We start from the raw sequence: 25,742 nt of genomic DNA on the forward strand, positions 1-25,742 counted from the left end.
CATCTTTTGCGGGGGGGTGCAAGAGCTCACGTGTGGCAATGCTGCTTCTTACACAGCAGCACGGGCTTCGGGAGAGCTGAGAGAGAGATGCACAAGCCCTCCCCACTCCCTGGTTTCCCTGGGGGGGAGCTGGACAGGCAGTCACCCCTTCGCAAACCTTGCTGGGGCTATCAGACGCGCGAGGATTGCCTTCGGCTCTGTCGCTGAGATCGTTCCCATCTTCTGCTCCTGGGAGCGGTTACCAAAACTCACCCGTCCCAGCTACGTGATGCAGGAGCCTAATCACCAAAACAGGGAATAACACACATGTGCTCCAAGGTTGGTGAGTTTTTAAAGTTTTTTAAATAAGAGAAGACAGCTGCACCGGGAGTGCCGGCAGGAGCCTTCCCCTTCCCGCTACCATCTACCGCTCGGGGCCCCGGACGCGGGGGCTCAGTTCGGACCTGTCTTGGGGAAGGAGCCACTTGAGCCCGACTGCTCCCATCCTGAAGTGAGGTCTTCGTCGCTGGGCCACCGCCTCCTCTTTTCTGCCGGGTTTGGAGCGGTGCCTAGAGAAAAGCCGTTGCATTGCTCTTGCTAAAGACACGCACTATGGAAGAAAGTTGAAATCATTTCACTTGCTTTGTTTATCTTGGCAAGAAAAAAGCAAAGTTTGGGCTCAGATCAAACCAAAAAGCACCGCAGACTGCGGAGTTATTTGTATGGACCTTAAACAATGTAGCACCCAAAAGGCGTTGGCTTCTACACGCCGCGCTGTGACTGCAAACAGCTCTGCGCGTCACCCCCCAACGCGCACACAGAGCAGTTTCAGAGACACCGGGAATAAAAAAACTACAGCTTTTTAGCTTTCAGAGAGAGCTGGAGTCCTGTTTCATCCTCCCCCCCCCCCCGACTTTCCTGCTAATATTCACAGTCCCAAAAACATGCACCACCTCTAGAGCACTGTAGCAGAAAAAAATAAATCTTTTTATAAAGCATCCTCCCCTCTCTTAGTGGCAGCAAGGCTGGCAAAAGCACAGCTGCAGAAGACTGCTTTCTGGGCAGCTGGGCTCCAGCAAGCACAAATTTGGAGTGGCTGTATTTTTGCAGATAATCCTCGGATTGAAAGAAACGCCTTCATCCAAATGGTTGCTCCTCCTCACTCCTCTCACCTCCCACGTTTCTCCAGCACCACTTGCATCTCTCCTGGCTTCCCTCACCCTCCAGCGTACAATTCAGGGGTTTTCTGCACTGTTCTCCTTTCTCTTTTCTCCAGGGACCGAAACTCCATTATTTTGCTCATGTCCCTCCATGTCACTCTACCCGACACCTTCACCCCCCCCATCTCACTTCTACCACTCGGACGTTGCCTCTTTGATCTTGCTTTCCCTTAGGAACTTCCCATCCCACGCCACTCGTTCCACCCTCCAAGCGATACCTACCTTCAGCTAACGATAGCAGACACTGTGACTCACAGAGGACTTCCGTATTTGCCTCCTCTCCCTGACCCAGTGCTTCACAGCCTACCTACTGCATCACCGAGTGTAGGACCCCCAAAAATGTTGCACCGAAAGGCAGAGCCTTGCTGATGGCCTGTGCTACAGCAGCTCCGGGCATCCCTTCCTCCAGCCTCAGCAATCCTAGGAAGACTATCCACATTTTTTGGGTTTTGTTCTTCTTCTTCCGCAGAGGTTGTAGCCCCATTTCATCCAGCCACACACCAGTCTTTCCTGCTAATATTTACTTTCCCAAAGAGGCATACAACATACTAATCAGACTGAAAATCTGCGAGCATGACCTTGTATCCACTTTTTTTGCCATTGACATATGTGGCTTGGTGTTGATGGGCTACAGTACCAGACAATACCCTGCCTTAAATTTTTCTCTTTTTCAGCTGGCCACCTTTATGTATGCTGACTTTGCAATGGCTTCATGCTCTCATCTCTGTGAAATCACGTTTTTAGCCACATTCAGCCACTGCAGTTGCAGCTATGTATTACAAGAGCTCTGCCTTTACTTGCAGTTGTATTTAGAAATGTTTCATTCATGCATCCAGAAAACATCAGTTCTGATATGAAAATCAAATCAAATAAAAGTAAAAATGGAATAGCTGAGCTAGAGCTGCAAAAAGAAAATCAGATTGTGATTACATCCACCTAACCACACAAGTTTGTGGGGGATTTGTGGCTTTGCTACAAGACGCTATATGCAGAAATCTCATTTGTACAACCCAGACCTGGATCTAGTCACAACAATTAACCAAGATTTTAGAAGGGGCCTGTTTCTAGCTGATATTTCGTTCTGTTCCTACACCTAGATGCCATGACAGATCTAAAATACTATGCCTGCAACCAGTCTAGGGAGTGTTTGCATGAAGAGGCTGTTCCTCCTACTGTATGAATAAAGAGTAGAAAGCAGGAAACTGCATTTTCCAGGGACTTTGATACAAACCTTTATAGACAACCCTGGCTGAAACAGTCGGCCCATATAGAGAGGCGTATGATTTCTTTTTTAGCCATGTACTCACCGAAAACTGACAAGAAGAGGTGTAGAGGCACCCACCTTCAACTGCTGCCAGCCCATTTAGGTAACTTCAGCACAGGCTGATTTGTAATTGTTAGGCAGGTACATTTTTAGCAGCGCTCAAATTCCTGCTATTCCACCCACTTTCTTCATTAGCATATTAGACGCCCCCATTGCTTTAAAATGGTCTAAAAGTCAGGCAAGTGTGAGGGAAGGTGGCTTTGCTTCTGCAGCTGGAGGTGGCTGAAATCTTCCCTTTCGAAGGGAAGATTCCTCCTGTCTGGCTTAGATCTCCCTTTACCCCTTTTATCTTCCTGTCTCTTCCCCCCATTACCTTTTTTCCCCAACTCCTTCCATTACCTTTCGCCCCAGCCTCTCTCCTCAGTGCCTCTGCCTCTGAGCTCTTGTTTGTGAGCGTGATGGATGATACAGCCCCAGCACGTCCCTCGGACCTCCAGCCCATGCCTCAAGGTAAATTTGGGAGAGCCAGCAAAACAGGGAGAAGAAGAAGTCTTCTTCTGACAAACGCTCCCAAAAATAAGGCAGGGGTCCAAGGTGTCCGATGTCCAAGGATGAGGCTGGGGTCTCTCTCAGTGAGCAGCCCTCTCCCTGCTGCACGAATCCTGACTTCAAAACCTATTTGTGCACCACTCACTGCCTCAGTCCAGCCTCAAGAACAGACTTAGCTTAAATTCCACCGTGTGACCAATATGCTGGCTGCATTTCTCTCTCTCTCTTTCTTCCCCCATTTGCCTGTACCTCCAGTGCCACTCCTTGTAATTGCTGCAGAAATGTAATTGCTGCTCCTTGTAATTGCTGCAGAAACAATCCGAGCTGTCACCGACGTTATTGTTCACACATCAGGAGAAACTGGCAGCTCAGATTCACCCCACCTCACTTCACGGATATACTGCATATGTATTTACATCTGAGCTAGGTATCTAGGCTGCCAGTATAATCAATGGAGACCAAGATTTTAAGGTACGAGTCACCTGTCCAAATGTATGGATCAGCTCTAGGATGAAATAAATTATTCCTTATACTCCATTGACAGTACTGACTATATCTCTAATGATATTTGTATCATGAAAAGCTGTGTCTACATATAAAGACAGCTATGGAGTAGTCACCTAAATTTAGGCAAGAGGATCCCACCTGGGGTCTCTTAAGAGTGGAATCAGGGCCCAGAAGGACTTCCAAATCAGCACTGTTATGTCTATTTTGAATTAAACTGGACTTACTTTTCCTCACATAAGGCCCAATCCTGTTAATTATGCAATTGCTTAGCAAGGAAAATGAAATCTTATGGCACTGCAGAGTGAGTCCTTTCATGATACAAGCCATGGCAAGGGTTAATTATATGTCTTTGCATTGAATGGCAGAGATCTCAAACTTTTTCTGTTTCTGTCCCTTTGCTCACAAGAGTACAAAATAAATAGGCAAGATACAACTGGAGAATCAGCTTTCTCTAGGAGACTGATATATTCTAGAACCATAGCACTTGCTTAGCCATCTAGCACCTCCTCAAAGACTCAAGCCGTTAAGAAAGGCCTCCGCTATCTCTCCGAGGAAGACAGTCTCTCATGGACACTGTTGAACACTGCAGAGAACCTGGAAGGGACTGACTGGCTGTTCTCAACGCGTTAACAGGGAGAGACATTAGTTTTGGGTTTGTGCCCTGACTTGAATTAAGATTATGCCACTCCAAGAGGATTAGCTTTAATGAGAACTGCTAGCTGGCCGTGAGTTTCTTTATCAGCCTGCTCTGGAACTGAGGCTTGAAACTGGACATTAACCAGCGTAAGTTTTGTCAGTGTGAGCTGCAATACCTTGAGATTAAAAAAAAGAAGGGAAAGCTCCTTTTCCTGAATGAGATCCTAGATGGGTCCGTCAAGAGTGACACCAATTGCTTGCAACTTCTGCAGAATGCAGATGAGCTACAGGTTGGTGGGTCCTGCCAGAGCCGATTTAAGATATTTAAGAATACACTTCCTGGACACGGACTGCATGGTCTTTTCCAGTGAAGCAGATGAGCAGTGGTTACAGTATTTGCCATGAGGCTATAGGCCTGCTATAGGATTGCTCTAGTGGTTTTATATCTCTGTACACATGGGGATGGGATTCAGCATCATCACAAGATTATCCTGGGTGGCATAGCAGTGTCGGCACAGACCTGGAAGACTTACATTTCATCCCAGTCCCACCAGTCATTATTTTCTACTAGTACTTCAGATTTCTGCATACCTCCTTCCTCTGGCGCAGAGCACCAAAAGCACAAGTGGGTAGGGTGGTGAAGGAGAAGGAGACCATTTCGGGACCATCATGTCACTGCTCCGTGTTAGTGTACACAGATACTCATCCCTTGGGCCTCCAGTTTGCTCCAGATAGAGCATTCCTGGTTTTTAGCAGTGCCTGCTGCAAGGCAGAGCAGTTTCAATGCATTTTGTCCACTCCAAAGTTGCACAGTTAGCCAACCCACCAAGAACATGCAGAAGAGCAGCCAGAGGAGGATTACATTATACCTGGAAAACATTCAGCTACTGCCTTACCTCAGGTTTGCAATCCCTTTGCATTGCTAGAATGGAGCAAAAGGAATTAAAGGCTAAAAATCTAGTCCACTATTATTAAATTCCAGAAGATGAGCTATCTTTAAGGGATATAAATATTTGACAAAAATTCCCTTGTAAAGGAATTTATTTGTGTAAGCTAGGTTTAAGAAGATATCTTTATGAAATCTAATAAAATGCAGGCCATTTTCATATTGCCTTGTATTTTCCTTAAAGCTGTGATGTAACTTCTGTGCTAGGTTCAAATGGCAGGAGGCTACCAGGAGCCAAGCCCTGAAAACGAGAAGAAACAAGGGCAAGCGCTGGGACTGCCCGGAGGAGAGCCACCATTTCATTCTTTATGCCAGGGCACGGTTCAGCCACGCTCTATCACAAACAAAGATCTGGATAAAATACCCCCTTTTTAAAATACATCAACTTTCGTTCACATGTAATGCTTTTTATAATAGACGACTTCTTTGTGAATAACTGAAAACATTTTTTTCTATATTTCCTTGTACTGAAAGTAGATGTCAATGAAATCGTATCAGCTCCAGTGGTATAAATTATTTACTTACTGCATACACAATTAACACTTTAAATGAATTTGACACACTTCAGATTCTATAAACATCCTTGCGCAGTGCAGGATTTCTCAATACTTTGGGGAGACAAAGCAAGAGAAATTAATCCAACATGCATTTTCTTATTACAAATTTGTTGTATAGATGTTTAAAACCGAAACCACAAATAAAAGAAGAATACAAATCCAATTCTGTGGAACCACATTTTTAGACTGTGCAACAGAGTGATCACTTAGGAGGAAAAATTATAAATGGCTTTCTTTCCTTATCTTCCACACAAACAATTTAGAAAACACGTTGGTACATGTGTGATATATATTGGGTTTGCTAACGTTTTGAGTAATGTGGGCGAGATTCGCGGACACCTGATCCTCCAGCACTTCTGAGCACATAATGGTTTCCTGAAATGACTACAAGCAGCCAGGCTAAAAATAAGATAATAAGTGGGTCTAAAATAAGTGTGTCAATAGAAAGGAAATATTTTAGTAAAATCAACAAAAGTTTCTCCTGTGTTTTAACTGGCATTGCACTAGGGTCCACGGATCTATCTGTTGCTCAGCACCCTGGCTCTGCGCATTAAGGTTCAAATGCTGTCGCAAGAGCAGAGGCAGAGTGAAACATTTGGATCTGCCACTTGTTTTTGCTGCAAGGTAAACACGCTCACTCTGCCCAGAGCCACGCTGCTGCCACGCCGGCACGCTGCGTTCCCACGGCGCTTGGAAATCGGCCTCCTGGTGCCAAAGAGAGGGTCATCCCTAAGCACAGCGGCCCGACCGGGGCTGGGAATTCGGAGGACCGGCTTGCACTTGCAACGGTTTGGGGTCCTCACACGTTTTGGTAAGGACCTGCCGCTGGGCTGCGGCCTCTGCCTAACCAAGCCCTTGGAAACTTTTCAAAACCTTTCCGGAGCTTTGGAAAGAAGCCGCCGGGTGACTGCGTGATGCTGCTCACCCTGCCCATATATCCCCTCTGCGTCAGAGATGCTTGGCCTGACCGGCGGCCCCAGCACGGAGAAACACTACAGCCAAGAACTTCAGGTTTGTGGGCAAAATCAAGCAACCTCTGAAAAATCAAAGTAGACTCATAAACCATGATTACCTACTCCAATGAGACAAGGAGGCAGCTGGCTGAGCCACTGTCCTTTAACAGTTTTCTGTTAAGAATTGTAAATTCCAGCATAGGAAGAGAAGGAGGAATAAAACAAAGCACTCCGTAGCAAAGGCAAGAAAACAGACTGAAACTTTCAGGCAAGAAAAACAGGGCAAGAAGGACTCACCATCTTTGACAGACACCAAAGAGCCCCCAGAAGACTTTCAGGGGCATGAGAAAGTACGTACACGATACAGCCAGGTATCGGCTCCTTCCCGCAGAGCAGTAAATCTCTGCAAAGTCTTTTTGCAGAGCCTGTTTATGTGCCTTTATAAAACATTGGTTTATTTGTCATTCAATCGCCAAGAGCTAAACTGCTCGGTGGCTTATTTTGCACGTGTGTTATATCACAAATCTGTTGACAAGGCACACTGTTAGAGTAATCCTAAGGGGGAAGCCCCTTTTAAAGTTTGCTTACATGTATTTCTTTTATTCTTCACATAGCCTTTAAAAAAAGTTACTGTTGCTGAAACTACGAGGCTGAAACTACCCTTTGAAAGTCAGATACCATGACAACGAATGAAAGATGAGAAAATCAGTACATTAAATAAGATTTAAAATGCTGCAGTATTTTCTAAGGTTTTTTTTGGACCACTGGAATTACCAGTTTTTACAGTTTCGGGTTCAGATACTTGATATATCATTTCAGTGGAGCACTCTCATCCATATAAGAGGACTGGAAGACCATGTTCTCCTTTCAGGTATCACTGTGGGACTGAGGAAGCGTAAGAGCAACTCTCCATGCAAGTGGTGTTTCAACGAAGGAAAGCTGGCAAAAGTAGAAGAGAAATAAAGCCACATGCAATCTGATTACCTTTAGGAACTAACTGGCAGGATAAAGGGTTAAGCTATCAAGCCATGCTTCTATAGGCCTGCCTTTTTAATTGCTAATAGATTTCATTAGTAGTGGAAATCACAGTATAATGAGGCAACTTAAAATCATATTATAATGTTGAAGTCACACAGTAATTAAAACTGGACAACATCCTTATAGCACAAAGCTTGGAAAACATCAGCCAGAGACAGGCTGTACACATTCATTTTTATTAACTCCATGATCTGCCGCAACTGATACCAGCAGGTTTAGATTTTATATTCTGCCAGATACTGAAAAGTACAGCTAATATTATTCTAAGTAATGAATTTCCTAGCTAAGAAGTCATTGTTTTAAACAATATTCCAATAGTTGGCATTTCATATTCAGGTTTGCTTTTGAATAAAACAGTGCAGTACATGGAAGAATATTTTTTTCCCATGTTCCTTTGTTTACAGGATTTCCAGCATTGTGCCAAGTCTTTTTTCCCTGTGTTAGAGAAAACTCAGTTCTTTTACATCCTTCATCTCCCTGCCCTCAGCTTGATTCCCCAGTGCTGTCAAATTCCATTTGAGTCTTTGGTACAGTCAAATTTCGTTTACTGCATTCAGAATTTTAAAACAGCTTTTCTTTTTTGAGCTCAGAAGCTTTTGGAAAGAAAAGAAATTAAATTCTACTGCCTTCAAAAGATGGTGAAAGAACTATGCTAAATACACATTTTCTCTTAGGTAAACATACCCTGTCCTAGTGCTATAACTCTATCCTCACAACTTAAGGTAACCAGATATGGATCGGGTTCTACCAGACAGGGATTTGCAGAGGCTGAAGAGCAAAATGGTCTTGAATTTTGTACGTCTGAATTTTCCACAAGCAGCTCCTTGGCTCAAACAGTAGGATTTCACCTCATTCCCTGGCAAGCGAAGCACAGGAACTGCAGGCGCAGGCCCAGGCACCTGAGCGAAGGTCCATGCAAGATCTCAGAACATCTTTTGGTTGAAATAGGAGCTCTGGCTGAAAAAAGGTCTTACAGAAACATAAGCTTGGATGTAGTGGTTCAGGCAAAGGTCCGGTGAGCGCTGCGCTGCCTGCGGCTGTGACCCGAACTGCATGTGCAGGGAAGAGCAAGAGCCCAGCGAGCACAGGGACTGTTTCACCGACAGCTCTTTTCCACCTCCAGTGATTTGCAGCTCAACATGTTTCCTGGATCCTGCGTGCTTTGCCTGTTTAGTGGCCCCCAATAGGTCTCTCTTAACTTCTTCCAAGTGCAGCCCTAGTGATCATCTCACATCCTCGTCATCCCTTGTCCGGGGGTTTCACCAGCCTAATAGTAGTGCGTGAAGAGACACCTCTTCTTTTTCAGCCTGGCTTCTACTAGCTTCCTCTGGTGTTCCTTAATTCTTGTGTTAGCAAAGACAGTGAATTGTCAACCCCTATCCACCCTTTTCATGGCACTCAACCTTTTTAAGACATTTTATCTCCCTTCAGCTGTCTCTGTCTCTAGCTGAAGAATTCTCTGTTGCTCTCCAGGAGTAAGTCACTAAGGGGCACTTACCCAATGTAAGCTAAGCTACCTTGTTTCATCTGAAACATCAATCAGTGATTATTACAGACTCTAATTACTGCATTTCAGTTTCAAGTTTTTACCTGTATGAGATCAGGTTTTCATTTTCCCAGACACAAGGAAAGTGCAAAGGTCAGAGAGCCCCCTCTCGAGTTTTACCCATGTAATGTTGGTCTTGATTAGAACAAAGCAAATAATTTGCTGGAAGATAGGAAAAAAAATTTTTTGCACACTCATCTGTGCAAATAAATACTCTATTACAGGCAACAAATTAATATCAAAAGGCCACCAAAAAACAATAAGAAACAAACATGGCAAAAACACTTAAAAAATACAGAGCTGTTTTAAATATTTCTCACTATCACTGGGCTAATACTATTTAGTTATGTTGTGTCCCACTACAGACGATATATAATAAAATATGTAACGACATATCCTATGGATCAAAATGAGTAAACAGTACAAAAACTTTCCCCTTTTGCCTCTTTACCCTCAGCTCAGGTGTAGTCTGAGCGGCTGCGAAGTTGGGTTGCTTACACTTATGTCACAGATATACTCGGATAGCACAGCCCGTTAAAGCGTGGTATCAAGTCACATCGGTTTCCAAGCCTGTTCCCTCACTCCCTGCTCTGATTCAAGGTGCTACCGTGTTTCCCTGGCACGGATACGCGGCCACGCTGGGAAGTGAGCTCTGATAACCACTTCATTTCATTCATTGTCATTAGAAAACAATTTTTAGCTACCATCTGGAACTGAAAGCCTCGCAATACCACTGTAAATACCCCAGGTTTCTAAAACTGTAACACCAGCATGATTCTAGCGTGACTCTCAATTCAGTTTTAATTTGAAAGTTTTCAGGGAACAGCATATACTCTCATTCATTCACACACCGAGTCGAACCTAATGTTAACAAGTGTATTCCTCAATATCAGCAGTGAAAGTACTCACCAGGGAAAAAGCATGAAACACTATTAAAGCTAATGGGTGCTATGTCCATTTCTATCACTAGAGTATCTGACTTATAATTCTTAAGCTTTAGAAATCTTACTTTAGTGTTGTAAATTTATACAAATCTGTACACCTTTCTCATTACAAACTGAGTTTAAAAAACTGAGTAACTGCCTCCAATAATCTCTGCTATTCAAAAACTTCACAAATCTTGGTAGGCTTCAGTAAGAAGGAGCAAAGAAAGATAAGTTAATGGATAATTACAGAAATGCTTTTGACTTACTGCCCGTGTGGATCTGCAGCCTAGGGGCTATGTAACATGACTGTCTGAGTGTCACAGCAATCTCAGAGCAGTGAACCATCAGGATAGTTCAACATATACACTCAATATTGTTTCAGACATACCCCTTTGCCCATCCAGACTCATAACTCTCTCTGAAGAAACAGGAAAGGAGGAAAAGGAGAAGATGGCAAAAGCCGTATGTTTAGTATTATTAAGTATCTTTTCTTTCTCTCTCAAAACTCTGCTCAAGGCCAGAAGATTAACTAAAAATACTATAATCTACAAGAAGAATGAGGTGCACTTAACTTCTTATGTAAAAGCAATAAAAAAATCCAACTTCTCCTGAAGCCAAGACACCAAGAGAACAGTGCTGAGCAGGGACCTGGGTGACCCTCCCACCACTATGTAATTAGTATATATATTTCTGCTGTGGAAACATCACCAGTGTAGGCTACTGGAGCAGCTATTCTTCTCAGCACAAGAAATTCACAGGTTTTTTTGCTTCTCAGTTCCTGCTTGCATAATGTAGGTCTTATTGCATATATCCATCCAGATAACCTGTAAAACAAGACTGAATTCCACCTAGACCTCTTCTCAATTGTTATCAGACAGGTAGGAAGATACTAACAAAATAATCCTAATCTTTTTACAACAATAACTGATTTTACTTCCATTTTACAAGTCTACCAATGTAAGGGAATCTTGCAGACCAGGAAAACCCTTAGAACATTAAAGTGAACTCATCCTAAATAAAAATTTTGGATAGGGGAATTTAAAATAAGTTTGTCTTTATTAAAGACACTGAAGGATAGGGGTGGAAACCATGATAATTTTAATTGCACTGTGCAATTGAATCATGACAGGGAAAATGACATCATAGAAACAGTAAGAGAACAAAAACAACTATCTCCATTGCTTTGCTGAAATACTACTTTTTCATTCTGCATTTCTGACCCCTGCAGAAACAGACTGCAGTCTCACTGAAGGCAACGGGTACTGAAAACAGCTTACAACTTGCAGAAACATGTCCCTAAGGCATATCTCCATTGCTGCTGATGCCAGGCAAAAATACCAGAGCTCTTAACTGAAAACAGAGACTTAAACAAAAGTAGCTTTATATTGATTCTCCGTGCCCTTATTTTTCTCACTCTTGACACTAATCAGAGATGGAAGGTCTGATGTCCTATAAACTCCAGTCCTCATTCTCCCTTGGCAAGACCTCAGCTCCGAGATGTAGCCTTCAAAGCTGAGGTTGCCTTCAGAGTCATCGCAGGAGCGGGTGCCAGCGTCTTCCAGCTTGACTCCATCCACATCGATTATCCTGTTTACAGGGAGCTCCTTAGGGGGCTTCTCTCGCACGCCAGGAGGGTTAACGCTTCTGCTGGTCTTCGTTTTGTGAGAGGTCTGCTCGCAGGCGCTTCCTGAAGCCTCTTGTGAATCTTTTCTCTTTTTGTGGTTTGCACCTAACAGAAGAATTAAAAAAAAATAACAGAACAGAATGTTATATGTCTTTAGTTTTTCAGCAGTTTTCAATATGACAACCTCCTCTGAGGTATAGTCAGCTGGGATATTCCTCTGCCCCACCAAGGAGACTTGTTGATATACTGAGTAACTAACTAAACACTGGATCTTAAAGAAGCATGTTATCTTAATCCATATCTTTCTTCATTTAGCATTATTCAGCGTAGATAAAACCCCCATTAAAAAATAATTATTTAGTATGAGTTTGAGCACCTCTCAAACAAAAAAATCTCACCCCAGCAAACCCAAACCCAAAGGAGGAGAATAACGAACTTCCAGTGGGACAGAGTGGGAGACGTTCCTTGATTTTAATTGACCTCCACTACCAGATCCCCACTGAGATATTACTTTTACTTGGCTAGAGAGTAATCTTTTTCCAGCAGACAAATCTTTTTTGTGGCAAATCAAAAAGATGGTATGAAGTTTGTGTTCACTGCAGTGAATTGCAATCTAGCAATTACGGACCAGCGTTTATGGGACAAGAAGATGAGAAATAGCTTAGCTTGTTGAAGGGACTTAAAAACTCAAAAACATCTCAGTGATGATGCTAAGTTAAGTGTGACTTTTAACTTTGAAGTTTCTCCATGGTATAGCATTTCTAAAATCACAACTGCACTAGCTGAGGTTAACCCTGGAGTGAGGCCCTAAGCTCCAGAAAAGCTGCCAGCTTCACTTTAGATATGATGCTCCAAACTCCAGGCACTTGCTGCAGTAGCTGCAACACAAAGGCAAGGGTGGAGCATGAGCTGCTTTCTTGATTCGCACTACATCTAGCAATACGATGTCTGTAGTGGAGGTGCCCTCACCATAATGATTTAAAGTATGAAGCGGCAAAATTTGCAGAGAGCACTAAATTATTAGAGCAATTGATATAACTACAAGAAAAAACAGAAAAACTTTCAAGGCACAAAAGCAGACCTGAGACAGGGCTTCCAATTCACATGTAATCCTTTTTTTCCATCTATATCAGCTAGGCTATTAAAAGATACCATTCTATGTAACATACCTTACCTACAATTTTTTTTAACTTTTTGCCACAGTATACAAAACTGTCTGACTAGCGCATTTAGCAGCACAAACCCATGAGACCTGTGTGGTTAAATCCTACAGCTGGCTTTGAAATCTTTGATTTGTATTTGTTCTATAAAGTGAACCGTGCACTTCTGGCATTTTTAAGAAAAATAATTGTCAACATATAATCATAATGAAGAACTTTTTGATCTGGAGAAAGGGAAATATGCCTAGAATGGAAATTAAAAAAGAATAGAAAAGCAAATTTCATCTGTTTCATTCAGATCACTCTGGGGCTCGCTCAAAGTTTATATTTTTTATTAATGAAAATAAGTTAAAATTCGAAGTGATGTAATACCATTTTAGTGTTTCACCTATAGTGCAGCCTCACATTAAAAATGTGGATATTGCACATCAGTAATGCTTGCCTCTTTCATGTCCAAAGGAATTCGATCAAACCCCAAACCATCAGCTGAGTAATTGCAGAGAGAAGGCAGAAAGCTTTCTCGGCCCTGTTAGCCCAGCACAGCTCCAGCCTGCCACACTGCAACTAACCTTTAATGAGGCTGTATTATCTTTCATGGTTATATCTTTACACTACAAACAGAACTTCCCCTTAATTTTCACTGCTGTTTGGATGGCTGTGGTGTAAAACGTTATTCTTCTATCCTAAAATGTTTATCCTATATGAATATACTGAATGGTTCTCCTGATCTTTTTAATCTACTGCCCTGTGTCCTTTGAGAAAGAGCTCTGATTCTTCTTTCGTGTTGGCTTAAAAGAGATACTCTTTTCTAAAAAGCTATATTAATGATAAATTACAACAGAGTTTGCATTGACAGAGTATGTTTCCTCTACTAGTCTTATTATAAGAATATATAAGAACTTCTATGATGAAGTAAGATATTGTAGTTTATTGACTTGAGCTGAGCTAGAACAGTTTCCACAAAAGACACAGTTCCCCACTAATGGGGTTCAACTGACCAAAGTCCCTGAAAACTCCTGCTGAGGAACACTATGGAAGTTGTAAGTATTACTATATTTATTTAGTTACTAAGTCTTTCTATAACTTCCTATAACTACATGTAAGAAATGCCACCGAAGTTTTGGGATGATGGTGTAATTGACTCCCCACACGGAGCAAACGGGCTTTCAAGCAGTCTAATACAAACTAAGCAGAAGCAAGGCAGAATGTTTGTTCTCAGGCTGCACAGGACGGAAGACCATCTGAAGAGGAGGGGGATAGGAATAATTCATATTATGAGCAGTTTTTGCTATTAATGCCCATTACTGGCGCAATCCTTCTGAAGCATCTAATGTATTAGTACCAGAGAAATAGGAGTAACGCAGAAGGCCTTATCCAAAATATTGGTTCTGAAGAATATGAAATTACTAAAGGATAATACAATGCAGATGATTTCTCTTTTCCATCTCATCTATGTCACACAGGAAGGTGATTTCAGGAGCAGCACTGTGTAGTCACTGAAAAAGTAATTTAACATGCTACTTTTTCTTGTTTTTCAATCCAAAACTTTTACAAAGTATGAAGACTATGAGAGATTCCTACAAGCCGCTTGTACAAAAGTGTATCCCTTGAGTTTTAAAATAGACTCAAGATCTGCACATACTCAATGCTGTCTTGTGACAGAGGCCTGAATGATGCCTACAAGTCTGCACTGGTCTCCTTTTCATATTTGCTTGTTAAATAACAAAGATGTGAGCAGATGTAGCTATGCATGGTACTATTTAAAGTGTAGAGAGCTTTCACTGATAAAATTTCTCTTCATTTCTTATTCTTGTACTAAAGGGATGAAAATGTCCATGGATTTCTCTGCAGATTGCTTTGCCTTGCATAAAGCACGTCAGGAATGATATTACATTTTCCTGAATCTAATGTCCAAGTTTCTAGCTTCAGAAGGGAAAGAAAGCCTGTTCTTACAGCAGTAGTTGCACAGAATAATTTCCAAACAGACTGGAATAACATAATCATGTCTATAGGTAATCTTCAACCCGCGTGCTAAGCACTGCATACAGCTCTAGGGGAATTTCCTTGTGCATCTGATCCCATTAATATGTTCCAGCTGGTTTAAAGATTAGATGATACTTGTCTTCTTCAGTCTTTAATCTGGAGAACTGCTGTTTTACAGACTCGCAGCTAAATGAACGCTTAGAAGGCCATGTGTATAGGTCTGTATTTTTTTAAAGGTAATGATCAGGTAATATTTTGGGTGATCTTCTGCTTTCCTTTACCAGCATTTCTCTTTTTCTGATACCTAGATTTTGTGTATTACTTGTGTAATACGGAGACTTACTTGTGCAAGCTTTCTCATTTTAAAATTCTGATTGTGTAAAGGTGTTTTAGCACAGGAGGACAAAGGGCACCCAGAGAATTTTTTTTCTACTCTATAAAATCAAGCTCTAAGAAAGGTCTAAGCAAGATATCTACCTTTACTTCCAAGTAGTTTAAGACCATGCGAGCATTTGACCAAATTCCAGGCAGAGATCACAAAAAAAAAAAAAAAAAGAGAGACAGAGAGAGAGAGAGACAGAGAGACAGAGAGAGAGAGAGAGAGAGAGAGAGAGAGAGAGAAATTTCAGAAAAGGAATTAACTATCCATGAAGATGATAGGGTCAAATAACCATAATCGTAATGGAAATGTCTTGGGTTTGTAGGTCCACCCACAACATCTTGCAATGGATGCAGTGCAAATGGTGATACTATTTCTATGCCATAATTATTAGATCCATTTCTTTTCAATACGTAAAATTTTATAGGTAGGATTCACTTCTTAAAGCATAATTTAGATCAGATCTAAAATTTAGCAGCTTTACTTCTAAGTGATCAATACGTGTTCTACTTCCATTCACGCTATATTTCTAAGTTTTATTGTAAAAATAAGCAGACGTATATTAAGTTTCACTGAGGAGTTATGCGTATTTGGAAGTCCATACTGAGTAGATTTCATATATGACGTAAGGTTAAACTCTATTTCACAATTCTGCCAATACCATTTCCACATAGACACCTGCTCCATATCGATTCATCATTCCACATAGTATTCTACGTAGTATTTTGCCAAAATTCTATTATTTTTGTCAAAACCACTTATTATATGCATCGCTCTGAGTTTTATTGGACAATAATAAGGATACTGTGCTGATTTCTATACCATGCATTCAGCAAAGGTTAGAGAGAGAGAATCAGATTTTCGGTTAAACAGAATGAGCTGCAGGTTAATGTTTTTGTGCTGCTTTACACCATGAGCTGCAGGTTAATGTTTCTGTGCTGCTTTACACCAGGTAAGAATCTGTTTGAAGTGTTTCATAATGCTCATCTACAACCCACGTGAAATCACCTAAATTGCCAGAAACAATTTACTGGCATTTAGCACCACCAAAAGTAAGCAGTCATTTTAAGTCACCAACGTCATAGATTCGAGTGTGTTCTCCAGTGTCGGGGTTTGGGCAGATCCTGTTGTTATCTCTGATTCAATACAACAGACCTGCGTTAAGATGGTAGTGTGCTGGGTGAGAGGGCATTTACTCACATGGGAGTTGAAAAAGGAGCTTTGCTGTGGTCACTTCTGCTGTGATGTCCTGGAAAAATTTCAATATCACTAACTCTTTTCCCTAAGATACCAATAATCTGGTAGTTTCACTCTGGGAAAGATACTTCTCTCTTCCTGTCCTGAACTGCTGTGAAGTAGCACACACTGGTCACACCACTTGTTATGTGTTTTTTACATTTATAAAGCGACTCACACTTTGGAAGGGAAACGGATACTTTACATTTAAAATTTAGAATTCTGCATGTTAAATACTTTTCAAAAATATCCTTCCTTCTACCCCTTAACTGATACAATGCTGAGGAGGTAAAGGGCTTAATAAAAGGATTCCTACAGCTAAGCTTAATCTTTTCAGAGAAAAATTGACTTTATATGCTGTACTTCACTTGTATGATTAAACACCAACTCAACCATATGTTTGGTGCCTTCAAATTAGACTCTGCACCAGTGAGGGCATCAAGCTCGGAAATGAACTATTCTACCAAGAAGCAATAATATGCATTACTATTCCATTCACTTTTGTCCTGGGAAGTCCTTTGCAATGATAAGGTTAGAAACCAGGTGGATAGGAATTCTTTCATTGCTCTCATTTAAAGAAGAACAAAGCACAAAAACATTATCTGGAAAGACATTCTGAATATTACCTAAAGAGGGAGCATGTGTGACCAGTACTGCTCACAAGTGACCCATATAATCAGAAAAAGGAAGCAATGTAAACTGTTTGTTAGGGGCAGTGACGTCTTACTTGCGTGGCGACAGCAGCTGGAGCAGGGAGCTGCGCACCACGTCATTTAAAAGCCAGGAGCAGCCCAAGAACAAATAAAATAAAAAATTCTGAGTTCTGATGCAGACTGAGATGCATGTTCCTCCGTAACTTTGGGCAATTTGCTTAAACTTACCCTTTCTCTACCATTAACATTAAAATAAATTTCAACTGAGTATTTTCCAACTAATAGACATGGCAAAACATCTGTGGTAGTCTGCAAATATTCAGTCCTCAGCTTGATCTTTTTTTTTTTCTGTAGTTAGTAACACTAGGTTTAATTGTCGCTGTGAGTAATATGTTGGGAAACATATTAATGGATTTAATTGCTTAAATCAGTTTTAACTTAATCCGCTTTTTTTTTTTAATTAAAAAATCCTAAAATGTGGTTTAGCTGGGCTACCAGTTAGAGTTGGGACTGATAGCTATTAAGGTCTTTTCAAATGTAAGTAATGCTTTTGGATAGATCTGGTTTTCGCCTGTGCGCATTTGGTGCAAAGAGGAGGGATGGTAATTTTTCTGCCATTGCACCCAGTCAGCGATACAATCGTTAGTTCTCTCTAAAATGTGTATCTTGCGGTTTCATTGAAGTGAGCTTACACCTCCAATAATTATCTTCAAGGCCTTCCTCACTTCCCAGCTGTTATTCGTAACGTAAATCCCTCCTTCTCCTTTATTTAACATCACCTCAGCCACGCACTACGTGCAATCCTCCCAGGTGATCACGAGTCTCTGGTGAAAAGGATTAACACATTCTGGCCCTGGTAGTACCAGACCCTCTTTATACTGACACAGAATCCAGTTATCTTCAATAAAATAACACGTAGCCAGAAAGGACATAATTACCTTCAGGACAACAGCCTTTGTTAAAAACAGTGATTTACATTATTTTTACATCTTTTAATCATAATCCCTTCCTCTTCTTAATTTTTTCTTTCATTTATGTTTTCATTCATGTGCTTAATTTATATAGGAGACTCCCCTGGATTTTCTCTAGGCTACACTACATGAATAACAGACTATGAAAAATATTAAATAGATAAAATTATAGAATCAATTACAGAAGTAAGGCTTTATTTTGCCTTCTTTAAGTTATATTTACAATATTTTTTGTCTCTTTATCTATCACAAGCTTTACCGTACTTGGAATTCATTACCCTTAAAACTGAAAAGTTTAGTAGCCACAAAGTGAAAGTCACAGAAATATGGCCAACACTCTCTGATGTTTATCCCTTCGTTACAGGTCACTGCAACCTTTCCGTGAATAAAAAAATACAGCAGTTGGGAATTTTTTTATGTCATTGAGAACACCAGCCAGCCCCAGGCCCTGAGAGTCCACCCTGCGCTTGATTTCTGCACAACCTGTCTTTCAATGAGAACATCCTAACACGGGTACTAACTATCCAGTATCTGAAAGAGCACTTTCCAATAAGAAAGGAAGCAAGTATATTTTGAGGATAACGCTGCCCATCTACTACAGAAACGTATCTTCAGAAATATTGATATCGTCAGAAAAAAGTGACATCTTCAGAAAAAAAAAGTAACCTTTTATATAGGCTATATTCATTCTTTATCTTTCATTGTCATATTACTTAGATGCAGTTCCAGAGAGTTCAACATTTTTGTATTTCCTAGCTGACTCTTTTATCTTAACCAATAATAATATGTACCTATAAAAGGGAGTTTTGAATAAAGTCTTCATTCCATTGAATTGCTGCATCCAGAAAGTCTACACATCTGCTCAAAGCAAAAGAGTACCTTCCTACTTGGTAGGCAATAATTCAATTGACTGTAATTTCATTTTAAGAATATTTCTCATCCTAAACGCATAAAGCCAATTTTTTTTCATAAAAGAGGGCAGAACAAGCTGATGGAATCAAATCTGTAGTCTATATACCTTCCGTCCTGATTACGGCAAATTATCCTACCTAAGCATGGAACGATTCCTCCTGAAAAAGCCCAGTTGCTACCCAGGACTAAGTGCCTGCCTATTTTGTAGCAGATTGAACAACTGCGGTGAACAAATCGCTGGCCACAGTGGAATATCGTGGAATCAACAGCCCAGTTAAGGACCTCTGGCCTGATAGTCACAGCTTGAGAAGGGACTACGGGTTTGAAAAACTGCCCCTCTCCCCACGACAGACATTCTTCACCTGGATAATGAAGACACTTAACCACCTGGCAGAAACCTATGAATACAGAGGACAGCATCCACAGTACCGAGATTATACCATGCAGTTTAAAAAGATTACACCCAACAGTTAAAAATTAGTAATTTAACGCTTTTGAAAATGAATGCTTCACTTCAAGCCAATTACTCCACACACTAATTAGTTATTTCTTCCACAGACAGGTACTGTCAGCAGTGGAGGTAGAGCTATGAAGCAAGCACATTTCAGAATTAACCTTCTGATTCCGGATATCCCTGATTTTCAAAATGGGATGTTTGCCAGAAATAGTAGGCTCATTCCAAACTAAAGAAATTTTCTCTTGATGAGTAGCACAATTAGAAGCTAAGATTCTTATATTACAAACTTATGTAATAATACACTCTTTATAGCTATTAGTACACTATAAACATATTTGTTTTACTTCATGTATTTGAGAACATCAAGACTGTGTTTGGAAAATTGTTCTCAAAAGCTCTGAGCGGTGCAAATTTCATGTGTCAGTTATGCTATTTTCCATTATTCACACTTTGCTTTCTAGATCCCCAAATGAAAACGCCTCAAGAGTTTCCAAGAGTTACCTCAAGAGTTACAGGGAAACAGCTGAGGGAATTGGCCTGGCTTTGCCAAATCAACCCGTGCCTTAGAGAACTGGCCCCTGCAGGAGGGCTGTGCACCGGGGACTGGTGGGTCCCTGCAGACTGCAACCACTGCTCACCGCTGCCCTTCTCCCAACGTATAGAAACCCAACATGTAGTGTAAGCAAACACAGCGTTTGTCTTTATATTAATTTCAAAACGAGACCACAGACCACTTCAATTCATGCCATCTTTAACTTTCACTGTTTCCCCTACATTTTAATTTAATAAACCAATTAAATACAATGCATTTTCCATTGATAGGAGATTATGAATGGAGAACCATTAAAGCACTTAAAAAAGAAACCATTATTAATAATTTAGTTTTTTAAAAATTGATTATTGACTGGAGATGGTATCCAGCATTCCTTGTTATAATTACGATGCATTATTGAGTAGCCTTTACATGCAAACTCCATGAAATCATGAAAATAGGAAAGCTTTGTTTTAGCCCACTTTTTCACATAAAACCAAATTAAAATTAGTGAGTATTTTTGTAGATTGTGGTTTCTATAAAATAATATACTGTGAAAACAGCGTAACATAGTGTATGTAACAAGGCAGCAGCAATGAAGGAAGGTGTTTTACATACTTTAAAAAATATTTTTTATTCCTTCAAAAAAGATAAAATCTGGTTTGTCACAAAACTAAGAGAAACTAAGATTTCAGTTTTGCAGAATAGTTTCATTTGATTACTTAAAGGTCTCTCACAGGTGACTATGGCAGAAAAATAAAACACATAATCACCAGTATTTGGAGTACCTGAAATTAAAATCTCTAAAAAAAATTCTAAAGTAATTCAATATGTAGGATATTAGTTATCTGTTGTGAAAATTTTGAGTAACTTTAAAATGGGAACTTCAACAGGGACTTAAACTGCTTCACTTTCTTTCATGGAGGCCCACAACTACGTGGGAATGCTGTGACTTTTGAAAAAATGACGTTTTCAGCCCTCAGACCACAACGAGGTCTAGGTAACAGTACCACAAGCTTCTCTGTAGTTTTAGTTTATGAGGTTTCACCATATCATTATGGAAGACCCATGTCTAAGAACAAAAAGAATATTTCCATCTCCAGCACCCCACCAACCCTTCATTTCTTATGCAAGACTACCAGATGAAGAGGTTGTTATATTGATTATGCCACACCACAGGAATGGAGATCACCAGCTCATTTCTTAAGAAAGAAATGTTTAAAATAAGAAGAAGAGTAATGAATATGAAGTTTAGCCCAAGAACCCAAAGACAGAAAAGACTCTCCTTTCAGGAGTTCCTGTTGTGACTCATTTAAAAGATATCTCCTGTCTCATCTGCCCTCTGGTGCACATGTAAATGCTATGAATTTCACATGTGACCTATCAGCATCTCAAGACAGCATTTGCCCTTTGATATTTAAATTATTAACAAATATTAATTTGTCAGCTTTGTCTCACAGTAATTGCTAGTTCATACCTGTTAATCTGTTTGTTATTAGAAAACAATTTCAATCAGAATTCTTGATGCAGGAGTGAGAGCTTTTTGTTTTAATTTTTTTTAATAATGAAGAAAATCAAAGCTTAAAACCAGGTTGCATAACTAGGTCTAGAATTTATTACTCCTGAGAGAACAAAGATACAAAATACATGTGAAAACTACACAAAGATTTCTACAAAGTAAAAAGTAGAAAGTGAGAAAAGGGAAAGCTACAGTTCAGTGGTTACACAGAAATGTATGGCATGCATTAAAATATTGTAAATTCATGAAGTTTTTTTTAAGTGCAAATGGTTTTTTAACAGTTCTCACTGAAAAAAATGCAAATTGATATCTATATTGTACACTTGTCACATTATCAGAAGGACACCAACACAGCTCTATGCATACACACATCAATAGGTCTGAAGTACATTTTGTGGGTTTGTATTTGTAGGCACTGGGTACAAGTCTGTTCAATATTCAGTTTCAGAAATTAAAGTGGTAGCATTTATAGAACATTGCTCAAATACTACTAATAAAGGACTTTGTTTTTAAAATACCAAGAGGATGAAATAATTTGCATTGCCATTTATAAGCATCCAACAATCAAAGAAGTATTTACAAATCATCAACCATACAGATAGAGAACAGTATCAAATACTCTGTGTAAAAAGATAAATAATTAAAATGTATATTCCCACATCACAAAGAAATGTGATCATACAAATTATGGCACCATATGTGTGTGAAACATCAAAAATAAATGTAGCACATAGATACCTCTTCTTATATTTTACATTAAAATGTACAGTAAAATGACTGTAAAATGTCAATGTCACAACACCCATCATCTTCAAACTCTTGTTTCTGGTAATGGAAATTATTATTATAGTCCGTGTTTATAAAGAAGTTCCATACTTCACTCTTGGGCTAATATTGCTCTGTGATATTGCTAGACCACAAAACTTACATCCTGAACAGATTTACATATTTTCTTTAAAATGATCGAATAGAAAAAGCTATTCCACATGTGAATACTCTGGGCAAAAGTGTGATAAATGCAATCTAGTACTCTGGGTAGCAAAGTATGCGTTAAAAAAACTAGCATTTTTATTTTTAGTCACAAATATCTACTTTGTTAGAGAAATATTTTTTAAAATTAAGGCTTAGCCATTTCAGATTTTAATCATAAACAGTACTGCAATTTTCAACACATAATTAGTGTTCCTGCTAAAGCACTTAAACTTCCAAGCCCTAATCATGTATCTCATTATGACAAATGGATCGGAAAATCTGGAATGCACCAGTGTTAGGCAGCTCAAAATGCTGATATCCTGTTCTGTACTCCTAGGGTAAAGAATGAGATAATTACAACATATGGATGTATTTTAAAGGTTTGTCTGCATGTGTCCATTTTTGGCCACATGCCAAATCCAACTAAAAGTACATTTTTAAAGGCAACCAGAAATATTATTGTTAACATAGACTAAGGCAATGAAAATCTTTTTTTATAAAAAAAATTAAGGTGCAGAGAGAGTTTTCTTTCTTGTTTTAATGGGTGCCAAATACTGATTAACAGTGCCAGAGAAAAGTGGTTTTACATGAAAGGAAAGACTATTAAAATCTAGAAATACCTGAATTGGATCTTTGATATCCAGATTTTTCCTGATTACCTGCAAAAGGAGTTGGGGGTGGATAGTTGGCTTCTGTGAGTTTACTGATGTCTGACGGTGGTGTTGGTGGTGGCGGTGGCAGCAAAGTGCTGTTAGGGCTACTAATATCTCCTTCAGCCACAAGAGTCAAGTCTGCCACATTCTCATCATCTACCATCTGTATGCCTTCAGCTTCTAATTCTCTTGATTGCCTTTTCCATATTGTTGTACTGTTTTCCTGTGCATGTGGAATTGGAGACAATGGGGTATTAAAAGGAACACCATAAGTCTTCTGACTGTTGACCGCTGTCAAAGCAGCTTTATGTTTATTTTCCGAGTAACCCATTTTCTTAACTGAATTTTCATTATAGTTTTGTACAGACTCCAGTTTTCCACTTGGTGATGTACATCCATCCTTGCCATCACTTTTCGAAACTCTCTTGTTGAGGCCTTTAGGGCCTGCTGGAGTAGATGAGGATGGTTCTGGTCCAGTGGGCGGTAAACGAAGAAAGTCAGGCAGAATAAGGTCTTCTTTCCTTAGCAGTCCACGTTGGTCATCTGCTCTGTTACTTTGAGCTTTGGATATGAGTTCAAAAAATTCTATTGGGGAAAAACCCAAAATTGACAAGTTTTTGTCAGAAAGTGCAATGCCATTAAAACGCAAATTTTCAGCACATTTATTTTCCATGAAGATCTTCAATTCTTTCAATGCTGCCTTGAAATAAGATCCCATGTTAATTAGGAACTTTTTCAATTGCAGCAATGTTCACTAGCATCACTATAATTAAGACCATCAGGATTGCTATTGTAAGAGGAGTTTTGCAGTTTAGAACAGCTGCAATTCACTGAGCCTTGAACAAATCTTCTATTTTTATTTCCTATTTTATGCATTTAATAAATCTTTACACACACAGACTTTTTTAATTCTTTATACAAAACAAGGCTCTAGTCTCACTGACAATGCATGCACTTCTTTATATTCTGGATGGGTTTTACCCATCTTAACTCAAAAATAGCCATGCCATCTGAAAGTTCATAGATTCGGAATGTTGAAAACCTCCTTGTTATATTGAATTTCTCTCCATTTAATAATATTTTATCACAGTTTTAAATTCAATTCATAGTGTAGTTTTAATCCAGGATTTTAGCATCACAGGGCATGATCAGATGATGATTTAAGTAACCCCATTTTACTTTGCTCTGCAATCAATCAATAGCACATAGACAGTCAATAACCATCAAAGGAGCCATTACTAACAGTGATGGGGCAGGGCTTGTTTATGCAGTTTTTAACACAATTAGAAGCAATTTTCTGATCATGTCCTCAGTGATGTGCAATGGTTTAATATGTTTCTATATATAAATAATACTTTTAATAATTCATCACTCTGTCAAGAAAGCCTCAAAACTTGGCAACAAGAAACTTTTCAGTCATAAGCCAAGAATTATACCACTCCTCAAAAAAGAAGCATTGGAAAAATAAACTAACTCTTTGGTACCAATCATCTAAATATAAAAAAATATGTAACTCATAATATAGGGTCTCTGCATGTCCTCATTTTTCAAGAAAGGCGCATTGAGACTATGGAATACTAAAGGTGTTTGAAAGGTCATCTCCAACAGATGAATCAACATCAACACTTTCAACCCATCTTATAAACACTGTTTGAAGCAAAAGCCATTACAAAAAAAAGCACTGGATATTAGCATCAATTTTAAATTAGCATAATATAAAGTCATACACTTACACTTGTATTGTATGACCTTATTTATAACCCTCTAACCATATTTGGCGGGTTCTACAACGTATTTATGAAAATGAGTTTTTAACATGCTTTGTCAAATGCCATAAAATCTGAATGTGCCAAGATGGAAGCTTCAAAATGCTTCTTATTGCCAAAGTTTTGCAAAATGGCAGTATGCATATTAAAACATGCAACATTCTGAAATGTGTCATACAAAAATGTTCCTTTCTGAAATTTCAAACTTCATAGAACAGGTTTTTCATTAAAAAACAATCTACAACATTTGATAAATATTTTCCAAACTTGGACAAATTTCACAAAATTCAAAATAAAATGTGAAAGCCTCGAATTCTGAAGTTTTCAAATTATGTTAATGATTTACACAGCCCTAGGAAGAAAAATGAAAATATTAAAATATAGAAAACAAGTTACTAAAAGAGTAAGCAACAGAAAAAATAATTTAAAATACACTAATATTTTGTAATAACACTTACATTTTAACAAACATCTAATTTGCAATAAAGGTTTTAATTATAGCATTTTTTTCATTCCAGTCAGTAGACACTTACTCATAGATAGAAATTAATATGCTGTATAACTGTGCATAACCAGACTTTGGATATGCATATTTGGTAACATCAGGGGAAAATTTAAATCTGCAGGTAAAATATGTCCTTTGTGTTTTCTACTGGGCAAAATGGGGAAGCTGGCAAGATAGGTAATTGCTTCAGTTAATCTTCTAGGGCAGAGGGTAGTATGTCAAGATTTCTACAGTTACATAATTATTATTCATACTTCTCCCATGGATATACTTTCTATGAGAAAACAAATTCTCTTTTG

The 25,742-nt window shown here is 39.3% G+C and overlaps 1 protein-coding gene across 5 annotated transcripts in view; it reads right to left on the bottom strand.

Moving 5' to 3' along the window:
• Positions 1–7,811: 7,811 nt before the first annotated feature.
• Positions 7,812–25,742, bottom strand: part of RGS12 (regulator of G protein signaling 12) — a 91,175-nt gene continuing 73,244 nt past the window's right edge. For 2 of the 5 annotated variants that reach the window (XM_064511488.1, XM_026121932.2), the window contains exons 17-18: positions 23,179–23,757; positions 7,812–11,850 (exon numbers count right to left, since the gene is read on the bottom strand). In XM_064511488.1, the coding sequence (XP_064367558.1) occupies positions 11,486–11,850; positions 23,179–23,757 (944 nt within the window). In that variant the 3' untranslated portion in view covers positions 7,812–11,485. Of the gene's footprint in view, positions 11,851–23,139; positions 23,758–24,007; positions 25,291–25,742 lie in introns of those variants that run through there. The other 3 variants (XM_064511487.1, XM_026121930.2, XM_064511490.1) reach the window with 2 other exon arrangements.

This window comes from Dromaius novaehollandiae, chromosome 4 (genome assembly GCF_036370855.1).
Source record: "Dromaius novaehollandiae isolate bDroNov1 chromosome 4, bDroNov1.hap1, whole genome shotgun sequence".
In the NCBI taxonomy this organism is placed as follows: domain Eukaryota; kingdom Metazoa; phylum Chordata; class Aves; order Casuariiformes; family Dromaiidae; genus Dromaius; species Dromaius novaehollandiae.